Source organism: Pelophylax lessonae (genome assembly GCF_965119305.1).
Source record: "Pelophylax lessonae genome assembly, chromosome: 6".
NCBI classification, from domain to species: Eukaryota; Metazoa; Chordata; class Amphibia; order Anura; family Ranidae; genus Pelophylax; species Pelophylax lessonae.
The window spans coordinates 20271263-20295190 of NC_138773.1; the positions used below are offsets into that span (position 1 = coordinate 20271263).

The 23928-nt window shown below is 43.6% G+C and overlaps 1 protein-coding gene across 1 annotated transcript in view; it reads right to left on the minus strand.

Moving 5' to 3' along the window:
- The window catches only part of LOC309558474 (transmembrane protease serine 9-like), a 182598-nt gene that overhangs the window by 96391 nt on the left and 62279 nt on the right, over positions 1–23928 (minus strand). The window contains 3 exon segments of the mRNA XM_082261545.1: positions 11759–11979; positions 15726–15883; positions 17043–17308. Of these exon segments, the coding sequence (XP_082117671.1) occupies positions 11759–11979; positions 15726–15883; positions 17043–17308 (645 nt within the window).

Consider the following 23928-nt stretch of genomic DNA (forward strand, 5'->3'; position numbering starts at 1 on the left):
TCAATAAAAACCTTTGAGGATCAATTGAATTGCGGGATAGTCTGTGTCGGTACGTGTGAGAGAGATCCACCTTTCCAAGTTGTTGGGGTTCATCTCATACTTCTGAAGGTTTGAGGGTGCTGCCTGTTCCATACTCCCCCTACTCCTCATCTAGCCTTTTAGGGGTACAAACAATAGTAATTGGGGCCTAGTGTGGTTGTGTACGTGTGATATACATACACTTTTTTTGGATCATATTTTCTATTCCGCTATTCAATAAAAACCTTTCTAGGGCAAGATCTTAAATTACAGAAATATGAGGAGACCGTCAAATAAGGGCCGTGGCCTGGGTCGTGGTGCTGCTGGTAGAGCTCCTGTTGCAAGGAGAGGACATGGTCGATCTGTGCCAGCTACACGCACAAGTGAAACACCTTCCTCAAGTGTGAGTAGGCGACAGAACCTGCATCAGTATTTGGTAGGGCATCAAACGCCCCTAGAAGTGATGAGGCCAGAACAAGTTGAGGCGATAGTAGATTGGTTTGCTGCTGACAGTGCCTCCAGTTCCTTCACATTGTCTCCCACCCAGTCTACTGCAGAAAGGTCAGAGTTGGCACCTGCAGCCAATGTCCAACCGTCTTTCACCTCACCCCCTTGCAAATCAGGCCAGCAGTCTGAGCCCCAAGCCATACAGCAGTCTCTTATTCTTTTTGAGGACTCTGTCAGCAGGGTTTCCCAGGGCCATCCACCTAGCCCTGCCCCAGAAGTGGAAGAGATTGAGTGCAGCGATGCCCAACCACTTATTCCTCAAGATGAGTACATGCAAGGATCATCGCAGCACGTCTCCGATGATGACGAAACGCAGGTGCCAACTGCTGCGGCGTTCAGCATTGTGGAGACCGACAAGGAGGGCAGGGGTGAAGACTGGGTGGAAGATGATGTGGAGGACGATGAGGTCCTCGACCCCACATGGAATGAACGTCATGCAGGTGAACTGAGTAGTTTGGAGGAAGAGGCGGTGGTCGCACAGAGCCACCAGCACAGCAGAAGAGGGAGCAGGGTGCAGAAGCGGAGCGGCCGTGCCCTAGACACTACGCCCGCTACTGCCCAACGCAGCAAGGGAACGAGCGCACCAAAGTCAGCTCAAAGGAGTTCTCTAGCGTGGAAGTTCTTTAGAAAATGTGCTGATGACAGGACACGAGTGGTTTGCACCCTGTGCAATCAGAGCTTGAAGCGAGGCATGAACCTTCTCAACCTGAGCACAACCTGCATGATCAGGCATCTAAGTGCAAAGCACGAGCTGCAGTGGAGTACACACCTTCAAAACCAAGAAACGTCTCTGGCTCATCCTGCTTCCTCTTCTGCTGCAGTCTCGGCCGCTCCAGCCACATCTGTAGTGATACCGGCACCTGCCACCCCGCAAACAGACGATCTGTCAGCAACACCACCACCTGGGTCACCAACAACCATCTCCACAATGTCCCGTGGAAGCGTTCAGCTTTCCATCTCCCAAACACTTGAGAGGAAGAGGAAGTACCCCCCTACCCACCCGCGATCCCTGGCCCTGAATGCCAGCATTTCAAAATTATTGGCCTTTGAAATGCTGTCATTCCGTCTGGTGGAGACGCACAGTTTTAAAAACCTTATGTCGGTGGCTGTCCCACAGTACGTCGTGCCCAGCCGCCACTACTTTTCCAGGCAAGCCATCCCTTCCCTGCACAACCAAGTGGGGGAAAAAATCAGGTGTGCACTGCGCAACGCCATCTGTGCCAAGGTCCACCTAACTACGGATACGTGGACCAGTAAGCACGGTCAGGGGCGTTATATCTCCCTAACGGCACACTGGGTAAATGCAGTGGCGGATGGGCCTGAGGCGGATAGCAATTTGGCGCATGTCCTTCCACCACCGAGGATTGCAGGGCGCTTCAGTTTGCCTCCTGTTCCTAACTCCTCCTACTCCGCTTCCTCATCCTCTACCGCCTCCTCATCCGGACAGCGTAACACCTTCACCACCAACTTCAGCACGGCCAGGGGTAAACGACAGCAGGCAGTTTTACAACTTGCCTGTTTGGGGGACAAACCACACACCGCGCAGGAGTTGTGGAGGAGCATGGAACAGCAGACAAATGAGTGGTTGCTGCCAGCGAGCCTCAAGCCCGGCCTGGTGGTGTGCGATAACGGGCGAAATCTCATAGCAGCTCTGGGCCTAGCCGGTTTGACGCACATCCCTTGCCTGGCGCATGTGCTGAATTTGGTGGTGCAGAGGTTCCTTAAAAACTACCCCGATATGTCAGAGCTGCTGCAGAAAGTGCGGGCCGTTTGTGCGCACTTTCGGCGTTCTCACCCTGCTGCTGCTCGCCTGGCAGCGCTGCAGCGTAACTTCGGCCTTCCCGCTCACCGCCTCATATGTGACGTGCCCACAAGGTGGAACTCCACCTTGCACATGCTGGAAAGACTGTGCGAGCAGCAGCAGGCCATAGTGGAGTTTCAGCTGCAGCACGCACGCGTGAGTCGCTCTGCGGAACAGCACCACTTCACCACCAATAACTGGGCCTCCATGCGAGACCTGTGTGCCTTGTTGCGCTGTTTTGAGTACTCCACCAACATGGCCAGTGGCAATGACGCCGTTCTCAGCTTAACTATCCCACTTCTATGCCTCCTTGAAAAAACAATTCGGGCGATGATGGAAGAGGATGTGGCACAGGATGAGGAGGAGGAGGAGGATGAAGAGGTAACATTTCCAAGGCTTTCAGGGCAGTCATTCGCAAGGGGCTCCGAGGGTGGGTTCCTGCACACGCAAACGCCAGGGACGCAATTGTCCAGCAGGGGCACAGTTCTGGAGGATGAGGAGGATGAGGAGGAGGAGGAGCTGGAGGAGGAGATGGAACCATGTTCACAGCAGGGTGGCACCCAGGCCAGCTCATGGCCATCACTGGTGCGTGGCTGGGGGGATACAGAGGACACGGACCATACACCTCCCACAGAGGACAGCCTTTCGTCGCCTCTGGGCAGCCTGGCACACATGAGCGATTACATGCTGCAGTGTCTCCACAACGACCGCCGAGTTGCCCACATTCTAACTTGTGCTGATTACTGGGTGGCCACGCTGCTGGATCCCCGTTACAAGGACAACGTACCGTCCTTAATTCACTCACTGGAGCGCGATCGCAAGATGCGCGAGTACAAGCGCACGCTGGTAGACGCCATGCTGCTGGCATTCCCATCTGACAGCGGGGCCACAGTGGAAGCACAAGGCAGAGGAGGAGGAGGAGGAGGTCGCCAACGCAACCAGGGCACCGCCAGCACCTCAGAAGGCAGGGTTAGCATGGCCGAAATGTGGAAAAGCTTTGTCAGCACGCCACAACAAACAGCAGCACCAGCAGCTCAGATGGAACGTCTTAGCAGGAGGCAGCATTTTACCAACATGGTGGAGCAGTATGTGTGCACACGCCTACATGTAGTGAATGACGGGTCTGCCCCCTTCAACTTCTGGGTCTCCAAATTGGGCACATGGCCTGAGCTTGCCCTTTACGCCTTGGAGGTGCTGGTGTGCCCTGCAGCCAGTGTATTATCTGAACGGGTATTTAGCACGGCTGGGGGCGTTATAACAGACAAGCGCAGCCGCCTGTCCAGAGACAATGTGGACAAGCTCACGTTCATTAAAATGAACCAGGCATGGATCCCACGGGACTTTTCCGTACCTTATGCAGAATAGCAATGGATACCGACCTTACCCACCCATTGTTCCATTTTTGCTCTTTCTCACTCTTTTGGGGTGTACCCTCATTTAAAATTTGTGAAAAGAAGCAGTGTTGGCTACCTCGTCCTCCTCCTCAGGGCCAGATTAATGTAGGGGCTATTGGAGCTGCAGCTCCAGGCCCCTACCTTTTATATAGGCCCCGGGTTGGCCATATTCACTGTTACCGCTCTTCTGTCACTTGTAAACACAGAAGTCTGGCTTCTATGCTCGCTTCCCCAGGCAGCACCCTCAGAACCTCCCCACACAGCGTGAAGGCCGGACAAGGAGGGACAGTTGGCGATGCATGGATGTGTTTATGGGCTTCAGAGACAGCATCCCATGTTGAATTAGGCATGCATGGCTGCACCCTTCCTCCTCTGGGTGCATGGCAAGGCACGGCCCTAAGGCCCTTCAAAATCCTCAGCACCAAGCCCATGATGCTGTTAATCCGGCCCTGGTCCTCCTCCACCGCCGCTTCCACCTACACCGCCCATAGGTGTGCGCAGCCTATTGCATTAAGGTGTGCACCCCAAAGTTGAAATACACATGCATGTGTTTGCCAGCAGGGAGAGTAATGTATCGGGGCCATGTACCTGTAGGCAAGGAGAAATAGAGCAGAGCAGGTCCCAGGGAGATCTTTCCCATCTCCTCACTGGCATTGCTATGTGCCCTAGGTGATTAGGGTGTGCCCAGGCACACCCAGCACACCCTGTGCGCACGCCTATGTCACCGCCACATCCACCACCACCTCAACCTCCCTCCTACTCCATATGGGCCTCGTCCTTCAGAGATGAAGAAGAACATTGTTTTATTTTTCTGTTTTTTTTTGTTGTTTTAAGTTATTTCCCTATCCACATTTGTTTGCAGAGCACTTGCCATGCTCTTAATTACGTTTTGCTGCCATTTGCAGCACTCTAGCCCTTTCCTTTGGTGTTTTAGAGCCATTTTAGTGCCTTAAAGTTCGGGTCCCCATTGACTTCAATGGGGTTCGGTGTCCGGGAAAAGTTCGGTAAAAGTCCGGGACACGGACCCGGACTTTTTTTTAAAGTTCGGCCGAACCCGTCGAACACGGACATCTAGGTGTCCGCTCAACCCTATTCTTGACAGGTTTTCTTAAAGTTTTCCTAAAATTAGGATGATGATAGATTCAGACCACATTTCAGAAGTTTTTGAAAGTTGGGTTAGGCCAGGACTAATCAACCTTTCTAGGAGTTTGCTCATCCTTAATTTCCTTTACTCTGCGCTGTTAAGCAATGAGATGGATGAGGTGAATGCCGACAACTAAAATGTTGATGTGTCAGATTCCGGAATGCTTATTAAAACTAAACTTTAAGCATAAAACATATTTAAATAGGTATGTATTTATTTAAAGACATTGGCTATGTTGATGTATTTGTACATAAAAGTAATATTACCTGCAGTAAAACTGTCTGTCAGCCTCTTCTGTTCCTTTGCTTTGCAGCTCTAAGACTGGGTGAAGGCGGCAACTCACTTGAATGAGTAGCATTTGGTGGTGGAATTCTCTTTAAATTTGTGACATGGGTGTCATTTTTTGTCACAGAACAGCATGTGCACCACCCTATCTGGCTGGCATGTAAGGTTAAGGTGGGCTGCAAAAAATGTGCCCCAACCGCATATTTTTCAGAATCTCCTGATTCTTGCCAGCTTCCAGCCCTGGCCACTCATGTGCAGCAGTGCGAATGAAGCCTAAAGGAGAAGTTTGGCAATAGTTTTTTTTTTTTCAATATTCACTGGAAATATATTTCCTGATTTTTTTTCTCTTGTTTTGATTTTTTCAATATATATTTATTGGTTTGGTCTTTTTGACCGTAGGTAATGGCATATTCTAGCATGATGATCAAATCAATGTATTTTGATTACTTAGCCGGTATTGGACTCACCTGTTTTGTTTATTAATAAAAGTGATATTGATTTATAAGCATGATGTTTACAGCTGCTGCTATATCTTATACCTTATTGATATATATGTGCCATTGGCCCATCCGTGTGGTGCTTTTTTTTACGTTAGTGCACTACATATTCATTGATTTCCAAGTGTTCTTGGTCTGTTTGTATGTGGAGAATTTGTGGATGGCTGCACTTTCTTCCTGCTTCTGCTTCAGGTGGAAGCGGTGTGGGGCTTTGGATGCGGGAAGACTCCGCACATGCGCCTTGGTCCGCTTGGCGCCGTCGCTCGTCCATATGTGGGCTGGGCTTCTGCCTTCTGCGGATGGGGTGACGTACGCCTGGGATCTATAGCGCATGTGCGGACTTCGCTCCGGTGGCAGCAGCTTTGAAACAGGTACAGGTGAGTCCAATTACTCTGGACAGATATATATGTTGATATAACCTTTGCTTTTAAACCTAACACTGCCTCTGAAGCAGACAGCTTGTCCGGCGAAACCGGTCAGGCACTGGCACTCTTATTTGTCTCTGCTACCCCTTCCTTATGGGATTTATGGCTGGCTAAGTTGTGACAAGCTGCTTCACTTTCTTATGGCTGGACGGTGGACCCAATCCTGGACTGTTTGAAACCTTAAGCTTGGCTTCTCTCTAACATCGTATGCTGGACATCTGCTTGGATTCATCCATAGATGAGTATACAATTCCATTCACTCCATGTTGATTGCTCTGGATATGAGGATGTGTCCTCTTTGTGATGTGCGAGGGAGGTGTGTGTACTTAAAGCGGAGTTCCGGGGCCTCAACTTTACACCATTCGCTTGCTGTAATGTAGCTGAAAAAGAATTGGATGATTTACATTTTTTTTTGATTTACTTACCTTGTTATTACAGAAAATATACTTACCTTCCTTCCTCTTCCTCCCTCTGCGGCCGTGGCCCACGCCGTCTCTTCCTGCTTGCATTGACTCCTGGGAGCCGAACGTCATCGATCCCAGGAGTCAATGCGCCTGCACCGGCCCTGCTCGTCACTTCCGGTGCAGGCGCATTATTCCCTGCTGAACAGCTTCTGGACATGCCCAGGAGCTGTGCAGGGATGACGCGCCTGCCCCGGAAGTGACAAGCAGGGCATTCTGGGACTTCTACGTTACCGAAGAGGACACAAAGAGGACACTCTGGCTTCAGCTGCCCACACCTGAGATGGCAGCACTGGACAAGACATTTTCAAGGTAAGAATTTCTTCTAAAAGGTAAGTGAAATTGGGGTGTTTTATATTAAAAAATTTTTTGAGGCCGGAACTCCGCTTTAATCTACTGACTCTTACATGCTTATCATGCATAAGTGCTTTTCAAAGTAGCCTCCTTTAGACCAGTGTTTCTCAACCTTTTTTCAGTCAAGGCACCCTTTAAAATTTATGGACAATCTCAAGGCACCCTTTAAAAATTATTGAAGCACCCCATTCTAAAATGTAAAAACTATTCTAATATTTTACATCATGCATCAACATCCACCCAAGTAGGACACCCAATTTTTCCAAAGCAAATACTTTTTTGAAAACTGGTACTGTCTAGTATTCCAATGTTTCTCTTCTCCCTCAGTTTTCTCCATCATTCATCTAATGTGACCCCAACGCTGATTGAGAAGAGCAGGGGAGGGTCAAACAAGGATGCTGTGCAGGCAACTGACATCCTCCTTATCAACTGATAAGGCCATTGGTCATTAGGGCACCGGCAGCTAGAAGGTTGTAATGGTGCAAAATGAAAACCTGCGGCTTTGTGCAACTAAAAGGCCGGCTTCAGCCACATGCTGCTTTTATACAATTTTTGGGCAATTTTAAGGTATTTTGCCAAGGCACCCCTGAAGAAACTCCAAGGCACCCCAGGGTGCCTGGGCACCCTGGTTGAAAAAGGCTGCTCTAGACCACACACAAAAGCAACTCCAATTATCCTTTTGTACCTATGGATGTCAAAGTGCTTACTCTACTTGATGTGGACTGAATCCTCGTTTGAGTATTTATCAGGAGATTTAAATGCATACGTTGAGGTCCTTCTAATTCCTTACCTGGTACCAGCCTATGTGAATGATCTACAAAGATATATATATCTACTAACCAGCCTCTTATCCCTTTCTTCCTTATTTATGGTTATATTTAAGTATATGTTTACGTTCACATATAGTTTACATGATATCAAGAATAGAGGGGGAAGGGTTATGCTTGATTGATTTTATTCATGTGTGTCCTGTGTGTGTTGTGATCTGTCTCTTGGTGTGGTTTTTTTCATCATGTTAGAATTTTGATACATGTTTTGTGATATTCATGAGTTTTTTCAATAAATGGTTTATTTATATTCCAGTGATTTTTTTTATTTATTTTTTTCTTACTTGGATTGGGTGGTTGCAGTTAATTAAATCAGCTTGCTTTATTCAGTCTTCCCGAAGTTTGGCAATAGCCTCCCCTATCAACTGATTCTAAAAAAGAAAAGGGGGGGATATGTGGGACTTTAAATGAGGCAATGACTGGGTAGGGTCATATGCCTCCATCCCTGGTTCAGATAAAAGAGGAGGGAGGTTTGGGACTTTGAATGAAGCACACAGCTATAACGTGATGTAGAAAATCAATGTATAAAACGTTTATTGGTACATATATACATATTGAGTCATTTCAAAATACAATGAATAAATAGTATTGCTCATTAATCGCACATAGTACATATATATATAAACACTAAGACATATCGCCACACCAGCATGTTGTGGGTGTTATAAATTGACCTAGACTTCGCTGTCAAGATGCATTGATAAATAATGGTTGTATGAACAAGTAATATAACAGATAGTGATAATTGCGTAGCATCGAAAAGGGCTCTACGCGTTTCGTGGGTTCTTTCCACTCATCAGCAGCCGATGCAGGGTATATAGGCTTGTACCTGCAATAAAGTATATTTGTAGTCTAGTATTAAATGCAAAAAACAAGGGGGGGGGGGGAAAGTAAAAAGGGGGAGGGAGGAGCCTCCCCTGGTTACTCACAGGTCAGCTAAAGGTTCCAAATGAGGTGCTGGAAGCCGAAGACATAGTGGGGGACTCATCTCCGGGAGCTGTGGCAGTGGCCAGCGGCATGAAACCAACACAAACAAGGGTGGATAGACTGCCATGGGAGTGGGGTCCTCATTAAAAATCAAAAATGGTGCTGAATGTGCCTAAAAGGACATTCTGTGGTGAGTAATAAAATATATATCAATGTAAATAATGCACATCTGATGATATATAGTGAGGACTGAAGCCCAAAAGTAAGGTGTCAGAAGGAGTAGACCCAGGTGAGAAATAAAAGTAGATAGTGACATGAAATGGAATGTTTGTGTTGGTTTCATGCCGCTGGCCACTGCCACAGCTCCCGGAGATGAGTCCCCCACTATGTCTTCGGCTTCCAGCACCTCATTTGGAACCTTAAGCTGACCTGTGAGTAACCAGGGGAGGCTCCTCCCTCCCCCTTTTTACTACCCCCCCCCCTTGTTTTTTGCATTTAATACTAGACTACAAATATACTTTATTGCAGGTACAAGCCTATATACCTTGCATCGGCTCCTGATGAGTGGAAAGAACCCACGAAACGCGTAGAGCCCTTTTCGATGCTACGCAATTATCACTATCTGTTATATTACTTGTTCATACAACCATTATTTATCAATGCATCTTGACAGCGAAGTCTAGGTCAATTTATAACACCCACAACACGCTGGTGTAGCGATATGTCTTAGTGTATATATATGTACTATGTGCGATTAATGAGCAATACTATTTATTCATTGTATTTTGAAATGACTCAATATGTATATATGTACCAATAAACGTTTTATACACTGATTTTCTACATCACGTTATAGCTGTGTGCTTCATTCAAAGTCCCAAACCTCCCTCCTCTTCTATCAACTGATTCTGGGTCACAAAAGAACAAAAATAAAGGTACTGTGTGACCCGAAAAAGAAGTATGGATGAGAAAGATTTGACCATACTTCACTTTTAATATTTGTTTCATAATATAGATTTCCTTATAATATTATAAATCCTATACCTTTTATCCACAGCACCGGACCCTAGTAGTAAACTGTCTATGCTGACAGCTATCCTGTTGCCTGTCCTAGATATATAGTACTTTATGTTAAGATCAATGACAGGTTAGGAGGTCCCATCTAAATTCCCATCTAAATTTTGCTATGGGGACCCAGGATTTGTAATTATACCCCTCAGAGGATTTTATATCTTTCAACAACTTTGGCTCTCACACCTGATCACCCTTCTATGGACCAGGGCAATTTTAAAATTTCTGCTATGAGCCTGGTTATTTGGTGATACATTTGTTATTACGTAAGATAGCAACGTAATACATATATTGCTTTTTGAAGGGCAAACAAGGCTTTCTTTTCGTGAATATTGTCCTGCAACAATGATTTTTTTTTTTTCCGCAATCCTTAGACAATTACGTATAATACAACTATTTGAACAAAATTTTGTAAAAATCACACTGTAAAATTTTTGGGATATATACATACAACTAAACAACATATAATACAACTAAACAAAAGGTACATTTTCTTTTTTTTTGAGCAGTGTTAGTTTAAAAATGAATAATGTTACTGCACATAACAAATGTACATTTCATTCTGTAATTTGTCCTGGATAAATCAACACTAAAATTAGGATTTTGGTAAAAAGCATTGCAAAGTTATTTAACAAATCAAGTAAAGAAGATTTTTTTTTTTTTAATTTTGCCCTTTTTCCAGTGTGATACATGTAAACATATAATAAATAAAGCAAACAAAAACAGAATACATTTTAAATATTAGTTAATAAAATAGAAAAGAAAAATCAAAATCACCATGAAAATTATAATTGAATGGAGAAGGAGGATACGTAGTTAATAAGGGCGGATTAGAGTAAACTAAGGGTTAATAAGGTTTTCAACAGAGGAACATCTAACTAAAAAAAATAGCTTTTACTTTTACTCATCAGGTTGCTTTATTTGACTTAATTTTCAAAGCAAAGTTAATTCCATTGATCTGTAGATGAACAATTATAAAGTTACAAAATGAAACAATGTTTCATTGTATCTTTCTATAATTGTGGCTGAGCAATGTTGTTGATAAACATTGTTTTTTTTTTTTTTACAGCTCCTGATGCTTGGACCTACTCTGTGTACTTGGTAATGCAACTGTGATTAATCACATCTGAATAGCCATGTACTGTGACAGGGGAATCCCATTAGCATGGCAGAAGGAATGGAGGTACTAGACACGTCCTGTGTACAATGATGGCTTTTTTTTGTGCGTGTCTAGCATGCCCAGAGTCTGAAACTGGTTAAAGGCTAAGATAGTTCACACATCTGTGTATACATTTTTTTGCCCGGAGTTCATGTGTCGGATTTCACCCTTCCCTCACTGCATGCAAAATAACTGAATGTGGCAATCAGAAATTTTATTTTACTACAAAGCAAGCAACAATGTCATCCATCTCTGCAAAACATGTACATTTCTTCATGTATTATCTCTTTAAAAGAGAGACCCAGTGGAAAATACCTAAAGATCTGCCAGAAATCCAGTGAGCTCCTAAATTGCTGTGTAAGCCAGACCTTCATAGCACATGCGTCGATCATGTCATTGGCTGCAAGCACTCTGAATATCTCCAAGTTCAGGAGGTATTCACAGTACCTACAGGTAAGCCTTATTATAGGCTTACCTGTAGGTACAAGTAAATAAAGAGAGTTTACTTCCTCTTTAAGAAGCTCCTCAGCTTAAACATATACCTCCATATTTCCATAAAACTTAACTTGTTTTTCATATTCTGGCAAAAGTGTGGATGATTTATTAAATGAGTAGAACATGTTCACTTTGTAAAGTGAACTTTTTTATTTAGCTCGTCCTAATTACTTAGCACATTCAATCACTGTGAGCTCAAACACTTTTTTTTTTTTTAATTTTTCCTTCCATGCGAATTGGCATTCTGTGCAAAGTGAACTTTCTATATACCTGTCTACATCAGCAGAGATGGCTGTTTATGGTTATATTAGTGTCAGCAAAAGAATAGTTGAGACCAGGATCACCCAGCGATAGTGCGAATGGCTGGATGTTAGTACAGCAGCATTGGTGTACCCCGTGTTGGAGAAACTTCCTCCACATGTCCTCGTTGGTGTAGGGATATTTGACACATAGTTGAATGTAACATCCAGGTTGCTGATCAAGGATTGGTAGGCTGTCACCTGAGTGTACACTCCAGGGAAGTTTGGTTTTGCACAACCTACTACCGAATTCACAACTCCAACCTGGTACCATACACCCTGGACCTTACACACCAGAGGTCCTCCTGAGTCACCCTGTAAAACATCAATAATCATCAGCTGCACCAATGTATATCTGTTCAGGATGAATCAAGAAAATGTTTGAGTCTTGGCTTTCCCATGAATGTGTCATTAAAACTAGTTAAACACTCAGCAAATGGGTACAGAATTGGCACTGCACAAGAACTTTAAGAAGTTGCAACCAACTGCCCTGATTGACTTTGTGGTTTCTCTAGCCAACTTCTATATCCCTACAGGGTACATTAGCGATGGTCAACAGATGGAACCACAGTGCATGTTGGGGAACACAATGGTTGAATTTGAAGGCCCTACTTGACATTTTGGAACTTAGTGATAGAGTCAAAGAAATAGGGCAGGGAGGGGAGAAATGAGGTGCGGGAGAATGGTATGTAAATGGGAACCCTTTGTATATCAATATCATATGCTTGCTCTGTTGTTCCTCTAGCCAGCTTCTAAATCCCTACTCCGTACAGTAGTGATGACCAGCAGATGGAACCACAGATCATGGTGGGGGTCTAATTCGAAGATTCTTGTTGCTGAGCAGAGAAAACATTGGAGAAATGGATGGTGAAGGTGTTGTGTTTTGACATTTTTGTACTTAATGACAGTGTCAAAGAAATGTAGTGGGGAGTGGGAAATGGGGTGTGGGGTAGATGCATGTAAATAAAAAATGGCACATAGAGGGGTTCTAACTCTTTTGTGCATCATACTCATACATATACAGTGTAGATTGGAGCTGAACTCAAGCTAAACCAATTTTAGTGTAAGGGGCCTCCTAATTACAACATTCATGCAAGTGTAATGAATAATTCACAAAATGTTTGTAATAATTTAATAGTTTCCTTGCTTTCTCCTTGTTCCTTGTTGGTGAATGTAAACTCATAACATTTAATCCTAATAGAAAAAAAGCTTAAGAACATTTGACCATGAGAGTTCATAGGCTAGGACAGTGATGGCGAACCTATGGCACGTGTGCCACAGCTCACACCCCTTGATGGTGGGAGCGAAGCAGCAAACAGCAGCGAGGTTATAGAGTTACATAGTTAGTGAGGTTGAAAAAAAGACATCAGTCCATCCAGTTCAACCTATGATGTGTGTGTGTGTGTTTTCTGTTAACCGTACATTGTATACCCCTGTATGTTGTACATTGTATACCCCTGTATGTTGTACATTGTATACCCCTGTATGTTGTGGTCTTTAAGGTGCCCATCTAATAGTTTTTTGAAACTATCAATGCTCCCTGCTGATACGACTGTTTTCGGAAGAGAATTCCACATCCTTACTGCTCTGACAGTGAAGAACCCCCTACGTACTTTAAGGTTAAACCGCCTTTCCTCTAGTTTTAGTGAGTGGCCACGTGTCTTATTGTATTCCCTTTCTCTGAATAGTTTGTTCCTTATGCTAGGATCGCCAGTACAATATTTGTACATTGATATCATATCCCCCCTCAATCGTCTCTTCTCCAGAGAGAATAAGTTCAGTGCTTGTAGTCTTTCCTCATAGCTGATGTCCTCCATTCCCCTAATTATTTTTGTTCCCCTTCTCTGGACTCTCTCCAGTTCCAGCACATCCTTCCTGAGGACCGGTGCCCAGAACTGGACAGCATACTCCAGATGTGGCCGGACCAGAGTCTTGTAGAGTGGAAGAACAATCTCTTTATTTCTGGAGTGAATCCCCTTTTTTATGCATCCCAGTATTCTGTTGGCTTTGCTTGCAGCGGCTTGGCATTGCATGCCACTGCCAAGCCTGTTGTCTACCAGTACCCCCAGGTCCTTTTCCATCTTAGATTCACTCAGAGGTTCCCCCCTAGTGAGTAGCTTGCTTTCTGGTTTCTGGCACCCAAGTACATTACTTTACATTTTTCAACATTAAACCTCATCTGCCATGTAGTTGCCCACCCCATTATTTTGTTCAGGTCCGCTTGTAAGATTTCCACATCCTGCATAGAAGATATTGGCATGCTTAGTTTAGTATCATCCGCAAATACTGAGATTGTACTAGATATCCCCTCCTCTAGATCATTTATGAATAAATTAAACAGGATTGGTCCCAGGACAGAATCCTGGGGGACCCCACTTTCCACACCTGCCCAATCTGAGTACTCCCCATTAATCACCACCCTTTGCACTCTCCCCTGGAGCCAGTTCTCTATCCAGGTACTCACCTTATGGTCCATACCTACCTTCCTTAGTTTGTACAGTAAGCGTTTGTGGGGAACGGTGTCAAAAGGCCTTTGCAAAGTCCAGATACACCACATCCACAGGCTTTCCTTTATCTAGATGGCAGCTCACTTCATCATAGAAGGTTAATAGATTGGTTTGGCAAGAACGATTTTTCATGAATCCATGCTGATTACTACTAATAATACCATTTTCATTACTAAAGTCTTGTATGTGGTCCCTTAACATCCCCTCCAAAATCTTGCAGACTACTGATGTTAGGCTGACCGGCCTATAGTTACCCGGGATATATCTCTGCCCTTTTTTAAATATTGGTGCCACGTTGGCTTTTTTCCAATCAGCTGGCACCATACCCGTCTGTAAACTATCCTTAAAGATCAAGAATAATGGTCTGGCAATCACCTGGCTGAGCTCTTTAAGAACCCTTGGGTGCAAGCCATCCGGTCCTTGTGATTTATTTATGTTAAGTTTCTCTAGTTTAGTTCTAAGTCTATCTTCTGTTAGCCATGGCGGTACTTCCTGAGGTGTGCTATTTAGTTTGGCCTTGCAAGCTGGGTTCGTGTAGCCCCCCCAATTCTTTTGTGAAGACTGAAAAGAAGAAATGATTTAACACTACCGCCTTTTCCCTGTCCTCTGTGGCCAAATCTCCTTTGTCGTCTTTTATGGGGCCAATGTGTTCTGGCCTCGCTTTCTTACTGTTTAGAGGTGCAGGAATCTATCTGCACATGACGAGTGGGTGGGCAGCCCTGGTGCCTCCGTGGGGAAGGTGAACAGATATGCCTGAAAGCCCAGGAGGTAGAAAAGAGCTTCACCACCTCCTTGACCCCCGAAGAGGCCTGCAACGGGTGCAGCATTCCTGGTGCCCTCCAGAACATGGACTCCTCAAACCTCCTCTCCACTAAAACATCAACAGTGAGGCCCGGAAAACAGGCTGACTGGGAGCCTAGAAGATGAGGACGGACAGGAAGAGCAGGCTGCGGGGAGCCACTGGAAGGAACAGAACAGAGAGCACACGGAGACTGGCATGGAAGGTACTGGACACGATCATACACAGACCTACCTGGGACTGAGGGGTAGAGCAGGAACTGCAGATTGGGACAGAGTTAGGGATCTCTCTCTCATCTCCCCCCTGTCTCTCCTCCCTCACCCCCCCTCTGTCATATGTTGGGGTGAACAGAGTTCCCCCCTCCTCTGGATGCAGTCACATGACTTTTGACACGCCACTCTGTACACCTGTTGCAGTTTGGGCACTCGGGCTCAAAAAGGTTTGCCATCACTGGGCTAGGAACAATTGAGCAGTAGGGCAAACACTATGTGGGAGACGTGTTCACTGTGTGCAGCCTATGGAGAATTTTGTGCAAAAGGTTGAATGAATAGATGTTTGAATGAACTTCCAGCTGTAGAGCGACGTGAAATGTTTAGCAGTGGTATTATTACTACAGATAAATGTGACAGCTTCCTCCTTGTTATTAGATAACAGAGGAGGCAAGAATAACCTCTTTTTTTATAAAAAAAAAATAAAAAATCTGGTGCTGGAATGAAATGGAATGAAAATGTTGCAATGTTCTTAGTGTCACTTACCTGGCAGGTGTCTTTTCCCCCATCCTTGTAGCCAGCACAGATCTGTTCATACTGGATAGTGATGTCACCTCCTGCATTGGTATACATTTTCTGACATGTATTGCGGTCTATTAGAGGAACCATGACCTCCTGGAGGGTCCCATATGACATTACACTCCCTGGTGATAAAACACAGACAAGAAGATGAATAAAGGTCATTCTTGGCAAGGCTATACATAGACTGATCACCTTTATGTTCTGTTCACACATGTGTATTGTGCGATTGCACTTAAAATTGTGCGGTTTCTCGTTAAGTACAAAAAAAATTGTTTATTTTTTACAAAAAGGACTGCAGTGCTATATATTTTTAACTGCACATCAATGAACCTTGCTAAAGTGAGTACATCAAGGAAAAATATGCATGCTAACAAAATTTCAAGCATTTTGGTGTGGCGCTATTTAATATAAAAGGGTCATGTACCTTTTGGTGCGATTTAGATGCAGTAGGTAGCCCTTTCAAAGAATGAATTGCTCTACCACAACACAGAAAAATGTGTAAAATATATATATATTGGTGCTCCCATATCACACATATATAACCCTAGCCTTAAATCTGAACTTTGGACACAAAAACATTCTTATAAATATATTCCTCAGCCACCACAAAGGATAATGATCCACTCTTTATACCAAATGCCTTTGTAAACCCAACTTTAATTGAATAAATGTAGCAGTGACATCATTACAGTGCTGTACATAGCCTTTGCAGAGAACAGAGCTGTTGGAGCAGCTCAGAAGGCTCCACCCACTACAGGCTGCCTGCAGAAAACTACAGGAGGGGGGCGGAGACAGGACCAGACAAGACCAGTCACCCTGCAAAAGGAGAGAGTGCAGCAGTGACTGGTCTTCATTACAGGAAGCTCCTGCACAGATGTAAAGTTTCACACTGGAATATTGCACAGATCTGGAGAAAATACACAAAGCACACCATGATTCAAGGTAGAATACACATGCAAATGCATTTAGACAATATGTGCTGACTCTGGACTTCAGCTTTAAAGAGTTACTACCCCTTTCTCTGCCAAAACATTTTTTTCTGCCAGAGAGTTTTTATTTTAATTATAATAATTAATTTGGTATATACATTAGTCAGCCAGAACTAGGATTCAATGATAAGTTTGGATTTCAAAACAGGACTTGATTAAACCCATGCAAACCTAACCCAGGTAGATTTGCCCATTATTAATTATCATGATGTATTGAATGTAAGTGACAGGTCTGGCTAACGTTTATTAAAAATGAGGGAAATCACTTTTGTTTATCATTTCATGGACTCACCTCCATAATTTCTTGTACCCCAGCCGGTCACCCAGCACTCCGTACCACAGGGGAAGGTGGTGTTGGAAGATGGCAGACAGATTGGCATGATGTACTTAGTATAGATGACAGGTGTGTCCAGCTGCAGCAGGGCGATGCCCTCAGAACTACTACCGCTTGTATATTGACTGGCCATAGTCCTTACATTGGCAACAACTGTATGAGAGTTGATCACACCCAGCTGGTACATGCCCAAATATACTTTATAATTTGATAGCTGAATATTACTGCAGAAAGGAAACAGAACATAACATGTATAAATGAGGATCCATGTGATGCAGAAGGCAGTACAATATTATTACTATTGATGTCCTTCAGAATCTAATGAATAAAATACAACTTGTTTATAATGTGTTCTCTATGAATGGACTGTAGGTACACACGCCAATGGTATAAACTTAGGCAGAATCGTCCAAGTTTACTGAGATGCTAAATTGCAGTAATCTCTATTAACCTACCTGGCGGTATTCCCAATCGTGGCTCGGGGTTAATATACAGTACCAAAAGCAGTAACCCTGAGCCACACTTGGGATTACCCCAAAATCAAATTTACCTTCCACTGCGATCCCTCGCCGTCTTCCCGCGCTGTCCTCCAGCCATCCTCCCGCTGTCCTCCCGCCGTGTGCTCGGCAGATGCCGTCACTTGTCTTCTGGTACCCTTGCCTGCGAGCCTTGTGAGGTAGGGGGCTTGGAACTGGCGGGAGATTAAAAAAAATTAAATAAAACAAATGACACGATACAGTGTAATCTGTTAGGATTACAACTTTGTATCATGCCATTTCACTACAGCATTTCACCCAGAGGCTTTTCCAGTGCCATTCCTGTACTTTTTATGGTTCTTTGTGCCTGGAAAATTGAGAACGTCCATGGTGTCAAAAAAGAGTTCTTTGAGCTTTTGGACGAACTGGAAAACAGCGGCGGTAAATCAGAATTATGTAAATAACAAAAGAAGTGCAACGCTAACATGTATAAGGATAGTATCAGGGAGAGCAGTCCAAAAGGTGCAAATAAGGTGAAGCATGCACAAGGTAAATAATCGGTGCTCTCCAATGTGCTAGTAATCCTTCACCCAGTCTCATTAACTTCTCACCTCACGCTTAGCCCCTGTGTCACCAGACGGGCTAATAAGACTTAAGCTCTCTCAAGGATAACACCAATACGGATGAGATCATCAATCCTCTTCCCCAATAGATATATTTCAGCTCACAGGCAACAGATCACAGATCCAAGCAGCAGGTCAAAGGTCCACATGAAAACAAGGGTCCGGACATAGTGCATTACCGTAATAAAACACTTTTATTAAGCATGTAATATAGCATAAAATGACCTGGTTAGGCACTCAATAAGTGCATGTACAAAGCGAATCGTGATGATGTTACAATCAGCAGTCTCGTCTGACCGCAATGGATGGCGGGTGACGTCACCGGCCCCTCCCCCTTCATACGAGTTACGTCCCACTAGGCGGGACTTCATCAGCGATTGACAAGGGAGAGGGACACGGCTAGATATAGCAGATACTGGCTCGTATAGTCACATCCACAATGGGCGGATCGTGATGTCACGTTCCCGGAAGTCAATCTGACTATGCGAGGCCGGGTATACAGCAAGGGGACAACCACTAACAGGAAGTGATGCTCCGTTGCCCCGGTGACACCGGGACAAACAACTACACATCATTAGAATGCTCTAAAAATCTAAGAAACAAGCCACAGAGTGGTGCAAACACTATACAGGAATCAACTGACAGTGATCGCCATCTCGTCATTAAACACATACATTTGTGGCTATAATTAAATAAACTAAACAATAAACATTACTAATCAGACCTGCTGATTCAGATTTAAAACTTAAAAAGCTTATATATAAATTTAAAAATGGATTTCAAGGGCAAATCACAACTATAAGTTGTAAAGATATACCCAGAATCTTATCCTAGGGGTAGGGGCCAGGACTTTAAAACCAGCCATCCATTAACAAAAATAACATACCACAAAACCACTAAAATATACATACTAACTAACACATAAAAATAAATACAAAATACAGAAGATAAAAAATTAATTAGAAATTAAATACAAAGGTATTGAACATCTTCTAATAATCAGAAATAAAGCAATTGAGGTTGAACTCCATGTTAAGACATCTAGGGGCAGAAACTTTGGTCTCGTGAATCCAAAAAGATTCACGTCGACTTAACTGGCGTATGTAATTACCTCCTCGCCAGTGAGGTTTAACATTTTCGCTGCCCCAAAATGTAAGACTGCTTCTGTATAGGGGTATATATACACACACACACATATATATATATATATATATATATATATACACATACACACATATAGGTGTGAAAGGAGCGGAACCCCATCCCTGCGCTACTGAAATTATTTCAGTAGCGCAGGGATGGGGTTCTGCTCCTTTCACACCTATATGTGTGTATGTATATATATATATATATATATATATATATATATATATATATGTATATATGTGTGTATATATACCCCTATACAGAAGTTCAGATGTCATGCCTGCCTCCAAAGACGCCCAAAAAATGCCCAATAAACGCCTGAAACAAAAACGCCCAGGTGTGAAAGGAGCGGAGCCCCATCCCTGCGCTACTAAAAATTCTAAGAAAAATTATCTTTTTTTTTCTGGTTCTGGACATGCTACAGAGCTGAAACTTCACAGGTACACTTTTTAGACCCCCAGACACTAAATCTAAAATAAATCTCTTTTTTTTTTTTCAATAATTTTTTCAATAATTGGCTCTGTATCAAAAACGACAATTTTTAAGACCTTTTTTTTGTGTGATTAAAAGTCCCTGGGGCATGACCCAGAACCCTAGGCACTTTTTAGGGGCATTTATTGGGTTTTAGGGCTTCAAAATTGTATTTTTTTGATTACCAAATTTTTGGGAAGTTCGGGTGTTCTGGCTGAACCAAACTTTTCAAAAGTTCGATCATCCCTAATGTATACACCTCCTACAGTGGCACATGGTATATGATTTATTGGTGGCAGTCGCAGAAAAATCTTTGCGTTTTTTACAATTGACTTTAGAATGCCTGCAAGCCACACATCGTCTGCATGCATAGAAGCCTGACAAAAACAAAAAAGATCTGTTTTCAACAGAAATCAGAGGATCTACCACACCAGGGGCTAACCGATCCCTTAGGGTGGGTGCCTTCCTGTACACAAACTTGGGAATCTCAGGGAGTATGGGACCCAATATTCTGTCCTGTTTTAAAATGGACCAGTTCTTTTTGACTATTTTTTCCAACTTCTTATGTTGTATATTATAGTCGAAAAGGAGCCTATATTGGTTTCCTTCAGGAGGATCAGCAATAGGTTTAGGGGCCACCAATACATTTCTGTCAAACTCTTTAACTTTAGCTACCTCATTAGCCAATAAATCCCTATCGTAGCCTTTTTGTGCAAAGCGTTCTACAAGTACCTCTGCTTGTGACAGATAGTCACATTCAGTGGTACAATTACGCCGTAATCTGACAAACTGACCTTTCGGTATATTGCAGAGCCATGAACGATGATGGCAACTGTCGAGCGGAATATACGCATTTCGATCAGTTGCCTTGAAATGGTTCTGCATCTTAAAGTGGTCATTCTCGATAGAGCTCTCTAAATCCAAGAAGACAATTTTCTCACTACTCGTATTCCAGGTCACAGAGATGTTCTTGTTGTTAGCATTCATTTTGCTCATAAAGGATTCAAGGCCACTGATGTCTCCGTCCCAGATTAGTATCAGGTCATCAATGTACCTGTGATAGCACAATAATTCAGGGGGGCGGCCATGGAACACCACCTCCAACTCCCAGTGAGCTATAAAGAGATTGGCCACACTGAGAGTGAAACGGGTCCCCTGGTCTGAAGATAGTACTGTCTGTTGTACCAGAAATAATTTCTGGACAGACAGAAGTTCAGACATCTACACAAAAACCCTTTGTTCTTCCTAGGGAGATCAGATGTTCCTAATGCCCAATTTACTGCTGACAAAGCTTCTCGCTGTAACCATTATCGTCGATTGGGTACATGATAAGGATTCCAAAATTTGGATAATGTGTTTCGTATCCTTAATGTAGGCCTCCGTCTTGACTACCAAGGGCTGCAGGAAGACATCTATGTATTGCCCAAGTCTCACTGTGACTGAGTCAATCCCATTAACAATGGGACCACCAGGAGGTTGTTCATCGTTCTTATGGATCTTTGGGAGACAATAGGTGTTCTGCAAAACAGTGGGTCAAGATACTGGGACTCCTTTTTTGTAAACACACCCCTGGCTCTCCCACCTTCCACTAAATCATGAAGTTCGTTTTTATATGAAATAAGCTGATCTTTACTCAGCAGAGAATATGTATCCCGATCCGATAGTAATTTGTCCATCTCATCACGATAATATTCTTTACTGAGAATAACCAGGCCACCACCTTTATCAGTGGGCCTGATAACAATATTTTTGTTCTTCTCAAGGGACCTGATGCCTTTCTTAATGTATTGGGGGTCCATAGCCTTTTTCACATTTAAACCCTCAAGGTCCTTACACACCATATTCCTAAAGACCTCAATGTGTTTATTGTCAGAAATAGCAGGGTTAAATGTGGATCTGTTCCTAAGGTTGGAATCCACTACAATCGGTACAGTAGCATTCCTAACGATAGGGTTAGACAAAAAATATCTTTTGATATTCAGAGTCCTCACAAATCTATTACTACTTACGTATGCCTCAAACTTATTAAGATTTTTGACTGGAGCAAACTTAAGACCCCTGTCTAGAGTCCTAAGTTTGTCGTCATTAAGGGGTACTCCACTGAGGTTATAAATACCGGACCCTACTGGGATTTTGGTCTTTTCTAGCCTCCGCCCCCCCTCTACTTCCTCTCTGTTTTTTCTTTTGTGGAAGGAGTCGTTGGCTCTCCCTTGTCCGACACCTGGGGAGTTTCTCCTCCACCTCTCTACTTGAGGTCGAAAAGGGGGGGGGGGTTTCTGCATATCTCATGGGAGACCCTAAAAAATAATTTTGGAAATTGCCAGTATTTCCTATATGTTGTAAGGGTTCATAGGAGTTTGGAGTGGAATAGTCCAGATGGTCATAACCCCTACCAGAATGACTACCTCTAGGGTTGTGTTGAGGTCTAGAATGATTATGAGGGGAACAATGCCCATTATTCCAAATGGGCACAGAACCACTATTCCCACCATTTTCACCTCCCGGGTGGTGATAATTCCAACCACTCCTCCCCCTCTTTTTGCCACCTCTTTTCCCACCACCCCGAGGTCGGGCCATTACCTCTCTGTGGAGTGGAGAACCTTACTTCCTGAATTGTTGGTACATATTGAGGTCTAACTCTTTCCATAGGAGTTAAAGGTGCTGAATCCAAAGGTGGACCAGCCTCATTGGATTGAGGTATGGTCACCAGATTTTTTTGCCATTTGAAGATATCATTATTGGCAAAATCACCCAGGTCTCTGGAAATATTTTTCTTATTATTATTCTGACTGTCGTTATCCCATTTGATCACTCGATTTTTTAAAGTGGTCATAGGATTAGTAAACTCATCTTTGCTTTTGTGTGGATCAAGGAGGGTTTGAATCTCCTTAATTTGACTCTCTATATCCTTCATTCTCTTTTGTTTACACTCCAGCAAAAACTCAGAATTATCAGAATCAGAATTATTTGAAGAACTGAGCGATAGTGATTTGTGGGAAAATTTGTCATCGGGTGCTAAAAGTGATGACTGCGACCACTCTGCGACTGAGCTCAGCGATGTGCGAACTTGGTGCTCTATTGACTGCCGTACAGATCAGGCATAGCCCCCAAGATTCCCATTTACTGGAGCACCTGGTATCAAAGTTGAGGTTGACCATGGCAACCCCTTGGCATACCTAAAATTATTTCTGACCGATGAGGTTATTGAAAAAATAGTTACCGAGACCATCCGGTACAAAGAGCAGCAATGCGCTACGCATCAGAGGTTTGCAAGATGCAGAAAGTGGGAACCAGTGACCAAAGATGACATTTGGAAATTTCTGGGCCTAATAATTCTTCAGGGAGTGGTGGAGAAACCCCTGCAGAAGTGGTATTGGACAACCAATACATAACTTGCCACTCCATTCTTAGGCACGGTCATGTCAGAGTACAGATTCTCCCTCATAATGAAATATCTCTAATTCGAAAACAGTGAAGGATTTGATGAAATGTATTATTATTATTATTATTATTATTATATTATAATTCATGATTTCGTGTTTCAAACTTTATCATACCCGGGATGTTAACTAGACTCTTGTTTGGAAAGATTTAAGTAAGTTATTCCTAAGAATTACAGGCCTAAATTATAAAACAACATATTTCCATTCAAAACAATGTACCGCTTTTAGCACAAAAATTCTGATATAATCAGACCGCCAGGGAGGTTAGAGGCTCAGAAATGGAATGCTATTGTAAGTATACATGTGAAACCTAAAAGATAAAAAAAAAAAAAATCAAAATTAAAATATTAAAAAAGGTGGGGCATGGCCTTGTCATGGCTGAGTGAGGACATATATTCCTTGGGCTCCCGGCTGCTCCCTTCTCAGCCCGACGTTTGAGATTTTCCTCACCGGAATGTTATCAGCGAAACAACACAAGACACGCTCAGCCACCAGAACAACCCTAACACCCGAATCTGCAGGGGACATACACCATTTTTTCCCGCACTTACAGTGCGGATTACCCAACAGATCCAAGATGGCAGTGCCACGAGGCCCTGCCTGTTCAGCTCAGAGCTCGGAGGCTCAACTTACATCCCATGGCCCGTCCGCGCTGGCCGAAGATGTTCTAGAGACTCCCGCATGC